This window comes from Barbus barbus (genome assembly GCF_936440315.1).
Source record: "Barbus barbus genome assembly, chromosome: 31".
NCBI lineage: Eukaryota > Metazoa > Chordata > Actinopteri > Cypriniformes > Cyprinidae > Barbus > Barbus barbus.
In genome coordinates, this window is record NC_136759.1 from 8,109,306 (window position 1) to 8,127,175 (window position 17,870).

General features: G+C 35.1%; 1 protein-coding gene and 1 long non-coding RNA gene across 2 annotated transcripts in view; both read left to right on the plus strand.

The window, feature by feature from the left end:
* The window catches only part of egfem1 (EGF-like and EMI domain containing 1), a gene marked incomplete at its 5' end in the record, with an annotated part of 52,917 nt that overhangs the window by 2,453 nt on the left and 32,594 nt on the right, over positions 1–17,870 (plus strand). The window contains 5 exons of the mRNA XM_079387284.1: positions 4,905–5,039; positions 5,867–5,976; positions 6,047–6,151; positions 14,221–14,343; positions 17,031–17,153. Coding sequence (XP_079243410.1) covers positions 4,905–5,039; positions 5,867–5,976; positions 6,047–6,151; positions 14,221–14,343; positions 17,031–17,153 — 596 coding nt within the window. The remainder of the gene's footprint in view (positions 1–4,904; positions 5,040–5,866; positions 5,977–6,046; positions 6,152–14,220; positions 14,344–17,030; positions 17,154–17,870) is intronic.
* LOC306851174 lies at positions 179–3,973 on the plus strand. The gene is made up of 3 exons (XR_013782484.1): positions 179–251; positions 1,256–1,958; positions 2,868–3,973. It is a non-coding gene; the product is annotated as an uncharacterized lncRNA (long non-coding RNA).

Below are 17,870 nucleotides of genomic sequence, written 5' to 3' on the forward strand. Positions count from 1 at the left end.
TAAAATTTTAAATAAATACACAATTAATTCATGTATAAAATTAACTGTGTGGGAATAGTAAATTGTATTATACATTTTCTGATATTATTTAACTGTTTTAAATTCATTGCACATAAACTTAAAAATACTAAGTAAATTTTAATCTAAAATCTTAGCACGTTCACATCCACGTGACTGAATCACATGCCCGCTTTTTGGATCGAGGCAGACGGTTGCGATTGCCACACGTGGATGCAAAGTTATTGTGAATGGTAAGTTATTGCCTTTTTTGTAGTAATTTATGACAATGTATAGGTCCATGAGAATTTTAAAAGTCCGATTGACTTTGTTGTGAAACTCTAGTAATGTTAACTCGAGGTTAAGGTTACATTAACCTAGGCCTGCATTTTCCACTGCAGTCCATGAATCACTATAGTCTCATACAGAAGTCAGTTAAAAACCAAATAAATTTGTGTTAGTCAGTGAATTATATTAAAACATGCTGATTCAAAAGTCCAGACATAATTTGCCACTCCCCTCATTTAAGTGCGATCAGGTTAACGTTACACTTACCGCGACTTTCAAAACATTACATGAAATAAATCGTGTTGAGTGACACGGAAAAATAAATTGTGTGAAAACGAATCAATAAACTATAGCACGAGCTGCCTTGAGATTATTGGACCAACCAAAATTGCCCTAAACGCATAATGTAATAAGGAGCTGCATTTTATTTCTGGATGAAAAGCACAATAACGTTTACCTTCTACAGTTTACGTTAATCTTTGTGGATTACACGAGCGTTTTTTCTCAGATATATTATAAAACTGAGAATTAACAAAGACAAAATATTTGGTTAAACAATGTTAAAAAATATTGGTGATATCATTACAAATAGTAATAGTGTAGAACAAATACTTCGAAATTTAGCAGCATCATTTTAATCATAATAAGCCATCTAAGATTTAGAATATACATAACTGGAGATTAAACTGTTTTTGTACTTGATCATAAACTATTGCAATAGGTTGATACATTTGCTCAGTCCAGAAAGTGTCTGAAAAGCTCTGATATTGACTTGTGTGTTTAAATGAACTTATTTCATTGTTACCTAGACATTATGATTGTTAACAAGCATCACATCAGAATACAACTCCTGCTTGTATTTCAGCTTCTGTTTATTAATTAGTTATCATGTAATTTTCTACCTTAAATGTAATGTATTTTTATTAATTCTGTTATTTTAATATAACTAATTGTGTTTGTTCATTTACAGGTTGGCTGCATTTAGGAAATCCCCCAGACGCATGGTTTTCAACCCTGGTGTGTCATCAAGGATAAACAGTAAACTTTTATATTATTATTTTTATAATATTGGCCATGCAAATATTGCAAATTTGAGACATCAAAATGTTTAGAGCTGTTAAAGGATTACAGATTGAAACATCCACATACCAGTCAGGGCTGGCCGGTGCCTTGCTTGCACTTAAATTGTCCTTGTTCGTTTAAAGTTTGTTACAGTTTGTTAAATTATTGCAGCATAAAAATGTTACTTCTGTCTGTTTCCTGAAAACAGTGTTTAAGATTTAAACCTATTGATGTGAAATATCCAGACATATCTTAATTGCTACATAATGTGTAATATATGTAGTGTAGATATATTTAGCAGTTTAAACAGCAAAGAATGGCAACAAAGTAAATATTTTGAACTAAAGCTTAACACACTACAAAAGCAACCACCAGACAGACTCCATCTTTCCAGGCTTTTCTCTTGTAGTCTTCGCTCAAATCTCTGCTCCTTGCGTGTGTATGCCATTGTATTATCACTTGGTAGTTTGTTTTCTATGGATATTGGTTATGTATTGAAAATAATTATCTATTCACAGAACCAAAACATTGAGATGAGGCGTGAAGCTGTTATCCGGAGCCTCATACTGTACCTTGGCGAGAAAGAAGAGGAACTGTTTGAAGATTGCCAGGTAAAGCATTTTTTATTCAATGTCATGTTAAAAATGTTAGAATTGTATTACCGTAACGTACACCAGGGGTGGGGAACCAATGCTCCTGGAGGGCTTGCTCATTCTCCAACTCCCCCAGAGTTAAAAAGTTGTTTTACCGTACACAATGTAACTACAGAAGAGGCAAGTTTTAAATAGGAAAAATATTGAAACTCTTTGGTCATTTTTGAACGTGATGCTACTGGTCTAATTGGATTCAATGATCTATCCTAAGCTATGCTAAAAGTGCTACCGCCAGACCCAGAGATCGCCTGAATGGATTAAAAAATGGTAAAACTTGACTTTTTAACTCTGGGGGAGTTGGAAAATGAGCCTATTTCCAAAAAAAGTGGAGTGTTCCTTTAATCAAATACACCTGATCCAGAAAAATCAAGGTCTACTAGAAACTTCAAAGCATGTTTGTTGGAGCTGGTTGGGGCTAAACTCTGCAGGACACTGACACCAGGACCAGGGTTTCCACCCCTTATGTACAGGTTAACCTTAAAGCAGGGGTGTCCAAATTCTGTTCTGGAGGGCCACTGTCATGCAGAGTTTAGCTCCAACTGGCCTCAACGCACCTGCCTAAAAGTTTCTAGTCTGTCTAGTAGAATATTTATGAGCAGAATCAGGTGTGTTTGATTTGGGTTGGAGACAGACTCTTCAGGAGTGTTGCCCTTTAGGACCAAAAGAGCCACAGTCAAGTAGTAAATTTATGGCTAAGGGTAACATTATTTGGCTGTAGTGGCCCTTATGTTATGTTTGACTAATGTTTTACTAAACCTGGCTCGCTGTAAAATAGGCTTGACTCAGTTTAGCGTAATCTATACTGTATTACTTCAGTTTAGCTTTTTCAGTAAAATCCAAGTAATTTAGTTTGTCTAAATTTTGCAGGAGGACAACCGCAGTGACACAACGCAACACACCCTCAAGATTGTGGTTGTACATGGAGCTGATGGAAAGGATCCAGTGGATCTATCCATTATTCTAGAAGGCAAGGAGATCTTGCCGGGATGCCACAATACTGTTAAAGATTGTGCCTTGCTTATGGGACTCATTTATGCCCTCAACCTCGCATACCCCAGAGCACTGCGTTACACTTTCGAGGTGTTTCAGAAACTTTTTCTAGAATTGGATGTGATTAAGCTGTCTCCAAAAGTACAAGCTTTAAAGTCGAAGTTGTTTTATTAAATGCTTTTGCCATTGCAAGTACTGCACATTTTTGGATGCCAGTACTCCCCAACTAAGTTTGAAATCTTCCAGGTTCTATTGGCCAATTTGCACAGACAATGTTTTTCTGATCACTTGTGTACATAATTAGCAGTTTTACTTATGAATTTAGTTTCACCATTGTGAACAGTGGTGGGAAGACACTTGCCTGTTAGAACTGTTTTCATCTTTGTGCCAACTAAGGCATTTGGTCTTTTTTTTTCTTTATTGTCATGTTTAGAACACTAGTCTAGAGTGCCATGTTAATTGTTAAAACTGCATTGTTTTAGACTATTTTAAATTTAACTGAATTTGTAAAAGAACTACTCAATATCTGTTGGATGCAGAAGCTATCTCTTTTAAGAAATTAGTTTTGACATTAATTTAGCAACATTGCTTTATATAGAAATATTGACATCTTTAACTGTTAATCAAAATATTTTTATGCATTTAATGTAATGTTTAGAGCACAAGTCCAGAGTGCTATGTTGAATGTTGAAACTGCACTATTTGTGAGAGGATTGCTAATTTGATTGAAATAGTAAAATTTATTTTGTATCCATGCATTATAACCATGATGTTTAAACCTCATCCCATGTTTTTGTACTCCTCTTGGGATTAAAACACTTTCAGGTCTTAACAAATTTAGTTGTTTTCAGAACTCCAATCCCAAGGGAAACAGTTGTCATTTAAAAAAACTTAGGTTTTGCTTTATGTAACTTTAAAAACAATACATTTGTGTGACTGAGTCATTGTTTAATGTTGGAACAAAATAAATTATGATTGTATCTATGCTGTGTGATTTATTATTATTACAAAATTATTATATTTTTAGTAATATGTAATTACATATATTTAATAAATTAATTGAAATATTAAATAAAACATACCTTATAACAGTAAATAAAATTTACTTAATATTTTAAGGACAGCTGTGTGTTAGTATTTAAAAAAATATATAGACTTTATCTAAATGCTTAGAATAAATATAAATCCTACCTTAAATAGAATTTAGTAATATTTACTTAATATTTTAACAAATGTTACATCAATTAATACATAGATTTTACTTGATTCTGGAAAGTGTGTTTTACTTAAAATTAAAGCAGTAAATTTTACTTAAAAAGTGTTAGTGCAAATTGTTACGAGGATATTTTTAAGTAAATTTTACATGTTAGTTTTTTCAGTGTAATTATGACATCATCACTAAAGAAGGATGTTCGAAGTCCAAGGCTCTGTCCCAAATATGGCTTTTTTTCATGTTGTTGCATGCTTAGTACATGATGTTACTCACGATCGTCCCCTTTGTACAATTCATTTATCCTTGATTTGCACCCATTGGTCTGGATTTCACAGGGAACTGCTATCCAACAATCCATGCAACATTACATAACCAAACTGAGAAGACTGAAATCGGATCAGGTGATCCATGGGTCTCAAAGAAAATTCAACCAACAATGAAAATTAGCTGAAAATGTACTTATCCTCAGCCATCCAAGATGTAAATGAGTTTGGTTCTTCATCAGAACATATTTGGAGAAATTTAGCATTCACCAATGGATCGTCTGCAGTGAATGGGTGCCAAATCTGTTCCAATAAAGAAACAAACTCATCTACATCTGGGATGGTCTAAGGGTGAGTAAACTGTCAGCAAATTTTCATTTTTGGGTGAGCTATTCCTTTAAGTTGTATGGGCATAGTATAATTTTCACTCTTTCTCAGGCTGAATGTGTGTGAGGAGCAGGAGATGTCTATGCTGGGGGTGAGGAAACCATGCGTTCAGGCGTTTACGCGTATGGTGAAGGTGTGGAGGCAGGGCTGCTCTTCTCAGCGCTGGTGCATGGGCTACGAGAGGAGGTGAGACACTCAAACAACTGTTTACTTTGTTTCCCTGTTTCAACTATTGGCCCTTAAACCATTGCCTCTTATGATTATTTTCCCCTAAGCAATTATCTTTTAGGTCAGAGTCAGTGGATTTTAGGAGATTTGCTCTCCTTCCATTTAGTAGAGTCAAATTTGCCAACAACCACAGCAGATGCTTTCCAATGACTTAAGTACACAGATTTCTAGGAACGCTTTTATGAAAATCTGGGGTTAAGTGACTAGCAGACATTGGTGATTTGATAGGAGTTATAATAACCAACCACTGGCCCTCTGAAAGCGGAACACTTTTCACAATATCAACCAGCACATAACCATATTATTTTCATCTGGCATACTAAATACTGACCATGCTGATAAATGAAAATGTGGCTAAACATAGTAACTATAACAACACTGAAACTGAAGAAAAATGTCTATTTTGCCGCATTTTGCTGCTTTTCAGCGTTTTTGCGCATTAGGGACGCGGTTTTATAACGCCTTACCAGGTTAAAAGAAGTTCAGAAATCTGAAGATTCAGAAAGCATCACGAGCGTTTTACAGCATCAACTGTATCATTTGTTGGGTATTCCTATTATTACGTTATTTCCGGAGCATAAAATAAACAACAGCCTAAATATCTTCTGCTTTAAAATATTTTGGTCCATTTTGTTTTAATATTGCGCTCATGTAATAATTTCAGTGATATGTATGTCTCATTTGTCATCGTTTTTTTTTTAGGTCACTAGGCCTATGTCAGTATCTACATACAATGAACCTGTTCATTATAGTTCTGTCTCTCTTTCACCCTCTGTCTGTCTCAGGACAGGGTATTATACAGTGTATAGGCAGGCATACAGTATGGAGATGCAAACTGTCTACAGGTGCTGTCCAGGGTGGATGCAGAGAGGGGAAGAGAGAGGCTGTCTTCATAGTGAGTATCATAACACTGTACTGTGTGTGTTCTGGATCAAGGGTGTCTGAATAGTGTGTGTTATCTACAGGAGTGTGTTCCTCTGGCACATGCTTTAACGGTGGGAAGTGTTCTGAGACGGGTGATCAGCTTTGCCAGTGTCCGGAAGGGTTCGAGGGAATGCGCTGTCAATATGGTGAGTTTTTATTACATGTTTAAAGGGGATGAAGTTTCTGATATCTTGAATGAAAGGGTTCTGTTTTAGATTTGTTGCTTCTTGGATCAGGCTATGTGCGTTAAAGCATATACACCACACACTCTGTCCACCACCTGTGAGTGCAGAGAGAGTTTTCGCAGGCAAACATCACTTTTCTTTGTTAGATTCTCACTTGTTTATCTCCCTCTCAGTTTGTTTTGACTGTATATGTGAGGTTTTCACACTGTGAGGTGTCGAATGAGGCAGAATGAGGGTGTATGTGTTCATCTAAACATATGTGTGATACCTTTCAAAAGTCCAGTGTCAGTAATTTGGTGTTGTCGATTGATTTTTTTCAGCAAGGCTGCATTAAATTGATTAGAACTGACAGTAAAGACATGTATAATGTTACAAATCATATCGGCCTAGAAAATTGCAACTTTTCATTTTCCATCAGTCTTAGTACACAATGTAACTACAGAAGCGTCAAGTTTTAAATAGGGAAATTATCGAAACTCTTTGGTCATTTTTGAGCAAGATGCTAATGGTCTAATCAGATTCAATGATCTATGCTAAGCTAAGCTAAAAGTGCTACAGCCAGACCCGGAGATTGGCTGAATGGATTCAAAAACGGTAAAAACTCAACTGTTTAACTCTAGGGGAGTTGTAAAATGAGCCTATTTTTTTTAAAAAGTGGAGTGTTCCTTTAAAACTTCTATTCATCAAAGAATCCTCAAATAAATGTCTCACAGTTTTCACAAAAATATGAAGCAGCACAACTGTTTTCAACATTGCTAATAATAAGAAATGTTTCTTGAGCAGCAAAGCAGCATATTAGAATGATTTCCGAAGGATCATGTGACAATAAAGAGTAATGGCTGCTGAAAATGGCCATTACAGGAATAAATAGCATTTTAAAATATACAGCTGTTTTAAATTGTAATAATATTTTATTTTGCTAAGCCTAAAATAATTATTTCAGAAGAATTTGAAAATCTTACTGAGCCCAGACTTTTGAATGTTAGTGTATTTATTAAAAAAAGAAGCTATTTTGCAAAGAGTCTTTGAAAACTGAAGCCACCTCATACACAGTAGTATGTGAATGAGATTTTGTGTTCTTATCTTAACAGTAAACCTTAAAGTTAAGATTTTTTTGTGTGCTCTGTCTAAAGCAGCTTTCCTCCTGCGCTTTTATGCTGAGATGGTAGTTTGTGCTTCTAAAATGCTTTCTCAGAGTTTCTAAAATTAATGGCTAAACAGTGCGGTGGTGAAATGACTGTGATGAAAAATGTCTTTTCCATGTTGGACTGGTAAACCTATTAAGCTCATTTGACTCAGAGACTGTGTATATGTGCATGTGGAAGAATGTTTTTACAGTGCTCTCTTTCAGTAGACATATCGCTACCACTCTAACTCAGGACATGCTGTAGCTCAGCTGGCCTTTCCTGTTGGACTGATTTGCTGTGTTTAATGGCCACTGGTCACCTCTCAGTTCTGAGAGAGAAAATGCAGGGAACACTATTCAAAGAATAAGAAAAGTTAAAGAAATAGCTAGTTTATTTACCCTCATTTTACTCCAAACCTGTATGACTTACTTTCTGCCGTGGAGCAAAAAAAGAGAAGTTAGGCAGAATGTTCATGATGCTTTTGAAAGTGGATTGTAACCAGGAGCTGTTAAACTCAAAAAGGAAAAATCATCACAATAAAAGTATGCATAGATTACTTTTATGGTCCTTTCATTGTGCTCTTTTATCATATTTGGAGCTTGACAGCTACTGATGATTTCAATGTATAGGAACGAGCAATGGGAACATTGTTTAATATAAATCCTTTTATGTTCCACATAAGAAAAATGGCATATGAGTATATAATGACACAATAACAGAATTTTACTATAAGCATAACCATTTTGGATAAAAGTGTCTGCCAAATACAATAATGTAATAACTAGTCATAGACCTCATTGACCTAAGCTTATGCACCTCAGTTTATGAGTGAAAAAAGCCTTATTTGTGGATAATTTTGGCAGTGCTCACTCAAAAATTGAGGTACATAAGCTCAAATCATTGAAGCCTATGATCAGTCAGTTCCAAAAAGAAATGCAAAAGACAATATGTGCTGAGCAGACAGTGTTTAAAGATGTGTCTGTTTGAGTTTGTTTGATACAGTGTGCCTCATTGTATTTAACGCAAAACAACATTTTCAACGCATTTAAAAATGAAAATCCTGTCATCATTTACTCAGCCTTATTTTGTTCCAGACCTTTATGGCTTTATTTCGTCTGTGGAACACAGAATAATATGTTGTTGTTTTGGACCCCATTGACTTTAAGTCTATGGATAAAATAAATGCAAACATTCCTCAAACTATCTTCTTTTATTTTCCACTGGATGAACTATCATAATGTCCATAATGTTACAAATGGTTCTTTTAAGAACTGAAACGTTCTTTGGGGAACCCAAAATGATTCTTCTATGCAATTAAAATTACAAAACCCCATTTTAGACCTTGTTAGCCAATATTGTTTTTCCCCATATGCATGGCTTTGATTATGTCAGCAGAAAAGAAAAGTCATTTCAGAGCTGGAACGAGCTTTACTGAAAGATTTTTCTTCAGAGTAACATGTCCTGATCAATCATGCACAATGAGACCAACATTTACGGAACATTTACAGTATTTACAGTATTAAGAAAGAGTCGATTGTTTTTCCAGTTTTCCACTTTCTCACTGCTCCATTCTGGTCTTTATCCTTCAGTGCAGTCATCTACTCTGAACTAAGACATGAAATGTTCTGATCCAGTACAAATATGTGTATGCGTGCAAACTTTGACTGAGCGGTTTTTAAATTATGATTGAGGTCCTCGGATAGATTACATGCTGTTCAAAAGCTTGCTTATCCAGGACAGCTATCCCTTTTAGTTTAATAAACTCGTACTGACATGCTCCATGTGCTGGTTTGGTGAGAAACTCATATTTGAACAAGAGCTCCACTGCTGCAGGACGCTCTGGCAGACACGGGCTGTTGAAACGGAAATTTGGTTTGAAGGATTATTGAAAAGCAAAACACTGGCAATGAAATCACTGGCAAAACAGAGACCTTGTGAGTGAGGAGTGAGTTTCCTGATCAACAGTAGGTTACATCTTCTTGTTGTTGAGATGGGCTCAATGATGCAGCGAGTCTGGCATCTTTCAAACGTTTTTCCAGTGAGAACTTGAGAAGAAAATGAACCTAGCGTCTCCACTCAGCAGGTGATCTCAGCTGAGAAACAGAGAAACCAAATCCTGCTGTGGAGAAACAGGAACCGGTTGTGTGTGTGTGGAATATGCTTTTGCTTTTAACACAAAACCCTTTGGTCTAAAGATCTGTTTTTATACAGTATCAGCTCTCAGTATTCAGTGTTGTAAAATATGAGTTATTAAAGGAAAATTCTATTGCTTTTTAATGGTTCGTGACTAAATAGGGCTTTCAATATCATCTTTGTCTTAAGATGTTTCTTCTAAATTCCTTGGAGACATGAAAATAGACAAAAATGAGACAAACTGTTTAAAGAGTAGAGAGCTATAAAATGAATCTTGGGTGCACTGTGCAGATAATATATTGAGAAATGTTGGCATTTATGTTGAAATTGACTTTCGGTTGCAGACTTTAGGATCTTAGCTAATGTGAGCACAGCCCAGTTCGAGACATTATTATGAGATATGTTTCTTCATATCAGCATATTAAAATGATTTCTGAAAGATAGTGTGTCACTGAAGACTGGTGTAACGGCTGCAGTTATTTAAAATTGTAATAATATTTCACAATATTACTGTTTTTACTGTATTTTGATCAGATAAATGCAGGCTTGGTGAGCATAAGAGACTTACTGACCTCAAATATTGAATGGTATTTGAAATAATGGTATTTGAAACAAATACAGTATGATTCCCAGAAATGCTGTCTAGTTTGTGTTTGTTTTCTATTCATAGTCAGTTTCTTTTAATGGAGTTTGTAAAGCAGACACCTGTAATTTAATATTTGATAGAATACGGAAACATCCTGTTGGTAGCTGTATACTGATCATCCGTTAATTGCGGAAAAATGTAATTAATGTGCAAATGCTTGCCAGATGTTTTAAAGTCTATTGCTGGTTGAAAAGAAGTCATGCTTGAATGTGAGGCCTGGATTGAATATGTGTGTTTATATAGGATAATACAGGGCCAAGTTCAGTGATCTGTGCGATCTCTGTACAACAGAAGACACGTGCCTCTACATGCTGAGACAAAGAGGCTGGATACACAAAACTATCTTCTCTGATAGGGCACACAGTTAGCTTAAAGTTTCTAAGGTTTGTAACTCCTCTGTCTAAACCATTAAAGAGGATCTCCCAATGAAAGGACAGGGGATATTCCTGAGATACTGCTGCTTTTCCTCGAAGCATTTATAAACCTGAGAGATAACCAAACGACTTTACCATACATTGAGAAAAAGTAGAGAAAAGAAATGCAAGAGTATGAAAATACTTTATAACATTACGTTTCCTTTGAGACTCATTAGTGTATTTAAAATCCAGGACCTACAGTAAGCAGTAAGAGTTTATGCCTTAAATTAAAAGGTCAAATAGTGACAATAATCCTCTTTTCCACTACTGAAGAGAAAAAGACACAATGTAGGGACCTTGTGAGGTCTTGTCAGCTGTCGTCTGTAGAACGCATTAGGCGTGCTGTACTGCGGCCAAACTGAGATCTCAGGAAAGACAGCTATGGTCATTAGATTTCCTCTTCGCTCTGAGACAGAATTTATGGCCATCAGTTAATATGTAACACTTCTTAATATTTAAATGGAAACAAGTGAAAGATGTGTTTTAAATAACTGAATGAATGAATGGATAGTCAAAAAATTCAATACATTGAGGGACTCATGGGAAGAGTCTTGAATGGTGGGCCATTTTGACTTGAGGTAATACTAACTGCTTAGAAACACGCTGGTGAGTTGTTTTCTGGTGAAAATGTGAATCTCCAGTCACCCCCATGGACACCCCCATGTCATCTAAAATGTTCATGTCTTCTTCAGTGGAAAATAAATTAAAGTTTTTGAGGAAAACATTCCAGGATTTTTCTCCATATAGTGGACTTCAATGGTGATCAATGGGTTGAAAGTCCAAATTTCAGTTTCATTGCAGCTTCAAAGGACACTTTAAACGATCCCAGCCAAGGAATAAGGGTCTTATCTAGTGAAACGATCTGTCATTTTCTAAAAAAAATTATTAAATAAAAATGTATTTACTTTTTAACCACAAATGCTTGTCTTGCACTAGCTCTGCGATGTGCATGCGTGACTTCACGCATTACATAATCATGTTGGAAAGGTCATGCGTGGTTAGTTTTTCATTTGTATACTCAAGTTTAAATAGGCACGGTGAAAAACTCCATCTCCTCCAACTTCAAAATTGTCCGACATGACTTTTTTACCTTTTTTTGTAAAGGGCGTTTGATTTAGTCTTTCACGTTTGCTTTGTAAACACTGGGTCGGTACTTCCACCTGTGTCACGTGTGAACTTTCCAGTGTGACTTCGCAATTCATGAAGTCGAGCTAGTGCAAGAAGAGCATTTGTGGTTAAAAATTATATTTTTATATCTTTTATTTTTAAGAAAAATGGTTTCGCTAGATATGACCCTTATTCCTTGGCTGGGATCATATAGATCCCTTTGAAGCTGCATTGAATCTGAAATTTGGATCACCACTGAAGTCCACTATATGGAGAAAAATCCTGGTGTTTTTCTCAAAAACCTTAATTTCTTTTCGACTGAAGAGTAAATTATCAGGAATTTTTTTCTGGAAGTGAACTAATACTTTAAAGTACATAATCTATTGTGCAAATATATATATTTTTATTTTTTTATATTCTATATTTTCAAATAAATGTATTTTTATGTAATTCTTTTTATATTTTTTACATTTATTTACATCTTTATTTTACATTTTTACATTGTTTGTGTATATATTTATATATATATATATATTTATTTATTTATTTATTTTTTCTTCAAAAACATTTATTTTTATGTAAAAATTTAAATATATTTACATTTATTTAAATTTTCAGTCTAGAGATGTTTTTTTAATGTAACTTGTTTTAAACTTAAATTTAGCATTTTTAGAACACAGTTTATACGCAAGATGCTGCAAAAGACTCGAGATGCAAGCCCACCAGTAAAACACATCCATTTATTGCATGTTTACATGGAAAAACAATGGAAAAACGGTACAGTGGAATGCTAAAACTCATTCAACTTGAAAAACATTCTTTATGGCATACAATATACAGAAGTAATTCAGAAAGCTCTTCAAATGACATAAATGATGGCCAAATGTTTAAACGCTGCACAACACAAACTCAATTAGTTCAATAACATTTTAAAATAGTCTTTCCATTTGCTGTTCATTTCCTGTTGTTTGTTATTGATGTTTTTCTAGATGTTTTTCATCGTTCTATCCTGTTCCTGTTCCTTGTTGCCAGAGCAAGATTAATGACAGAGGTCTGGATACAGAACAAGTCTAGATGTAAAAAGATTTAAAATGACAAAGAGAATGATCACCAGGCGTGAAACATGGAGAACAGGGGCCTAAACAAGCTAAACAGATGGCAGCGTGGATGTTTATTCTCAGATGTATTGGTGTCTGTATTTCAGAGTCAGTCCTTATCAAGATGCATTTCAGCCACTGCAGGCACATTCTAGTTGCCTGGTGAAATTACTTAAAGAGAAAGTTCACCCAAAAAAGAAAATTCTGCCATCCTTTACTTACCCTAACGATGCAGCAAACCCTGTGTGTAGAGCATCTGTTTACTCCAGACTACAGCACAGATGTTAAACTCAAAAACATCAAACACCTTGATCTGTTTTTGCGGTTGTAAATGGATTTGCACTCCGCTTTTGTCTATTTCTCACTCTTCTGTCGGTTTTAAACACTTAGACACTGAAAGACATTTAAAGTATTTCCTTTTTCTCAGATTAAAAGAAACATGCTGTTCAGAGTAACCCAGGAAAAAATGTCTGTTAAAAAATTTATAGTAATAAATGACCTTGCTTTGACTTCCTGTTTGAGCTCTCTAATGGAATAACCAGAGATAGAGCGTGTAACTTCTCAATACATCTGTAAATCTGTTCTTGTCTTTCCACAGGAAAGATGTTGTCAGATCTCTGTGTTATTATGGGATGTTTGCTCAAGGTCAGTGCTGAGCCGTAGAGTCAAAGGTTGTTAGGGAGCCATGACTCCACAACATCAGAAAGATTGAAAAGCTATGTCCTAAATATGGGAATCTGAGAATCTGAGAAAAATTAATCATAAATAATATATATTAAAGAGTCAGATGTGGAGTTCATCTGGTGATGCTGTGTTGCCTTAGTAACCAAGTGTGGGTGTGGCCTGGATCTTTGTTATGGCGACCCATCCTTGGTTTCTGAGGCTTTACAGAAAAACACATTGTTAATTTTGTATTTATTTTTAAAAAGATAATTTTCTTTTTAATTATTTCTAGGCATTTTTGCTTTCACTGTTTCAAACCCATCTTGTGTGTCCTTGATGAGAAGCGGTTGAGCAGAAGGCAGCTATTTGGAGCAGCTTGGACTTATTACCGGAGTCTGAGTGCTGGTGTGTGTTTGTTTGTGTGCTTCATTTGTTTATGTCTGTGTTGACATTTTTTCGTAGCATGTTAAAATGACCGCAAAATGTTTTATTTGAAGACATCAGACTGGAAACGTTATTACAGAAAGACTTTCACCAATCTAAACATCATGCTGGGAAGAGCAAGAATGTATTCAAAATAAAGGTTTTCCAGGTGGATGGTGAAGTAAAATGTTAGGACTAAATGTGTATCAAATAACAACATGTATACTTAATTATTAAAAAATGGGTGAATTTTAAATCAAAATGATCTAACAGCTTGGGTACATAAGCATCTACATTTTTTTCAGTGGAACAAATGACCACAACTCAGCTTAATGAGTTGTTTGTTGTTGTTTTTTTGCCTTTTTTCTTATGTTTCCAACAACATGCTCAGTGTTTTTCTTTTTTCTTGTCTTTTCAGATATAAACGAGTGTGCGGACAGTAACGGAGGATGTGAAGGCACGTGCTGTAACACTATTGGCAGTTTTTACTGCAGGTGTCCTGATGGCATGAAACTCGGAGCTGATGGGAAATCCTGCCAAGGTGAGTGAACACTCACATCCATTGACTTTATTTCATCTTTCTAAAATGGTGGCCGAGAGAGTTCAAAGCGCTGCAAATAGAAAAAAAACACCTGCAAATTAAGAAAACAACTTCATCAATTTGACAACACGCACTGCAAATGCTCACAACACAACCAAATAAAGAAACACACTGCAAATAGAAAAAAACACCTGCAAATTAAGAAAACAACTTCATCAATTTGACAACACATGCTACGAATGCTCACAACACAAACAAATAAAGAAACACACTGCAAATAAAATTCTTTATTTGTTTGCGTTGTGAGCATTTGCAGCACCTGCTGTCAAACTGATGAAGATGTTTTCTTGATTTGCTGGTGCTTTTTCTATTTGCATGTGTTTTGGGAAGTTGCAGCGCGTTTAGCTTTCTCGGCCACCGTATTCTAGTCATTTAACCTCTGAATAATCAAAGTGTTCCATTTAAAACCACCATTTGAGAAAAAAGCTCTAAGTATTAATATCTATGAGCAGCAGTAAATTAAATCATAAGCTGTACGATATTGTGTATTCACCATAAAACATTCAGACACATGTATGACCAGATCATTAATGCATTAAACTTCCATGATCATAAGTGAGAGTAGTTTTTAAAGCTCTCTGTTAATGATATCCTGGATTTACGTTCTAATTCCTCCTGTGAATGTTATTGAATCGGAAGCTTGTTTATTAAGGCCATTAGTTTGGCCAGGCTTCATCGTGAGATGAAGAAGGATGTATGATGGGCTTTGTGTGGGCTGTAGTTCCTGAATGCGCTGAGAGAGACGGTTTTACATCTGTGTCCATCTCAGCTGTTAGTGTGTAGGTGTGGGAATGATGATCTGGCCTTCTGTCTCAGGTCCTGCTGGACTGAAAGGCTACAGGTGAGGAAACAGGTGTATGAGAGGGACGTGGCAGTCGGGGAATTGAATACAGAAATGCAGATGTTTTGTTATTATGTAGATCAACTTATTGTTGTCAAATATTTTAATGAGAGAAATGAAGAGATCTTAAAGAGAGGATCCTGTATAATATATTTAACAGTAACTCTGATGAAGAAATACTAAAGAGTGCTAAAATCAGTACAAGTTAGGTTAAATTACTGTAAATAATTTTGCACTTGAATAATTTGCATTGGCAAAATGGTACTTTTGTAAAAGTATGATTAATTCTATTTAAAATATGTAATTTGGATGATTTCCACTAGGATCCAGTAAGTTATTATAAATTGATTTAATGACATTTTACTGGGTAATGAAGTTATGTGGCTGCTCTAGATTTGTGGGAAATTGTCAGATTTCCTTTTGGTCAAAGGGGTTAATTAGTGCTAATGAATGTCATTCAATAATCCAGTCATGGGGCAGGCTGTATGTTAAAGCACTTGACCCACATGACTGCATACATGTAGGAATCTGTAGGAATTCATCCTGACAAAAACCCAGAGTTTTTGTCACAGAGAATTAACACAGAGGAAATTGTAAATGATCTTAATAGCTACAGTATTGTGTATTTTTAAACATTTGCAATAGATCCCAACAATATTGTGCTGTGTTGATTTTGGACAGAGTTCTTTGACAAAGCAGAGCGAATATGGAGATTATTTGCACATTCACACATTTGAGTATGTTCAGCAGATGTAATATATCTAATTATGAATGATGGATCAGACATCATTCATCAGCTCTTTGGTTCTACAACATTTCAGATTTTTCTGAGAATTGTAGAATCTAGAATTTTCATTTTAAGTTATATTTTTCTTAAAAACCAAACTGACATCTGACAGGTCAGTTCTATTCTGACATCAGAATTAATTATAAGAAATTTACAATGACATAATGTTTGTGTTTTAACAGATAAAGTGATGTTTACGTTTGTACACTACAGACTCATCTTTAACTCAAATGGCCACATTATCCTTATTTTTTCCCCTTAAACATTAACTGAGGCTTGTTTTATGTGCATAAATAAGCTTTTAAAAGCAAACATCTGTTAAAACAGTCAAGAACTGGATGGAGTGAAACATGGTTGGTCACCATTAATCTCCTGTATTTAAGCACATTCCTCACAGTGGCAGCTTGACATTTACTATTTATGGCAACTCGTATGTATTGAACACAATGTTTCAAACCATACTTTTTGCCAGCCCTAACAAAATTAGCAAAAAGTACTTTGGTACTGTCATAAGTAGCTAGGAGTACCATGTGAATACCATGGTGTATACACATGGTAGTCATAGTACCATGGTATATATCAAAGTCCTCTAATTTTACTATATGAGACCATCACTGTACTATGGTACTTTTTGGAAGGGTGTTGACAAAACATAAAGGAATTCACTTACTAGCAGAAAAACAGTAAGTAAAATATTCAGAACTGCATTTTGCATTTTTGTTGTTTTTAAAATTATTTTGATTTTGATTTTACCATTTTGATTTTTAAATTTAAAGACATGAATGAATAAATAAATAAAATTAAGGACATAAAAATTAAATCAATTTAAATGCATAAACACATTTAAAGGCAAACAAACTAATAAATAAGACAAAGATAAATAAATATATTTAAAGAAAGAAAAGGTGCCAACCTAACGTGTCAGCCTAATTTAATAAACCTTTTAGGTGAAGGCATGTCATGTCACCATGTCTCAATTGTTGCATGCTATGCCAACAGATAAAGATGAGTGTGAAGAGCTGAATGGTGGTTGCCAACAGACATGTGTGAACACACTCGGTTCGTACCACTGTGAGTGCAGCAAGGGTTTCCGCATACATGCTGATGCTCACACATGCATTGGTAAGAACATGCATACATGCTCACAAACACACATACATGATGGAGAATCTCTCTCAGTCTTGAGTGGCATCTGTTTATCATCTGTAGTGATGCATTCAACAGCAGGCTGCCTAAAACTCCATTCATTCTGCTAGCTCAACAAACAGTGTCAACACAGCAAGAGAGCTCTGGTTCTGCCGATCACCCTAAAACAGCCTTTATCCTGTTTTACTGGAGTCTGGATGTGTCATCACTCTGTGACAGGCCTGGCGATGTCATCACAGTGAGACAACAGCTCTGACCTGTCCCCTAAGACTCCGTAAATCTGCCAGCTCAGACACGACATGGAAACATCATCAGTCAGAGAGCGGGAGAGAAGGAATGAGAACCTTCCAAAACTCTCAATATATATATATATATATATATATATATATATATATATATATATACAAACTCCAAACTGGATTCCCTTTATAATAAAAGTTTTCCTTACTTCCAGTCCAAACAGAAAATCTGAGTTTGTCATTACAACTTTTCAGATTTTTATGTGCTCTAACTGGGATTATTATGGTTAGCTAAAACTAAAAGCATAAAAAACATGCATGTTACTTAAAATCAATGTTAACTGTAATAAAATAAAATACCACATTTTAAAATAAAAAACTTTATTTTATTTCAGCTTGTTGCAAAGACAACATTTTTTTTCAAGTTGCAGTACTAAAATAAATGAAAAGTAAT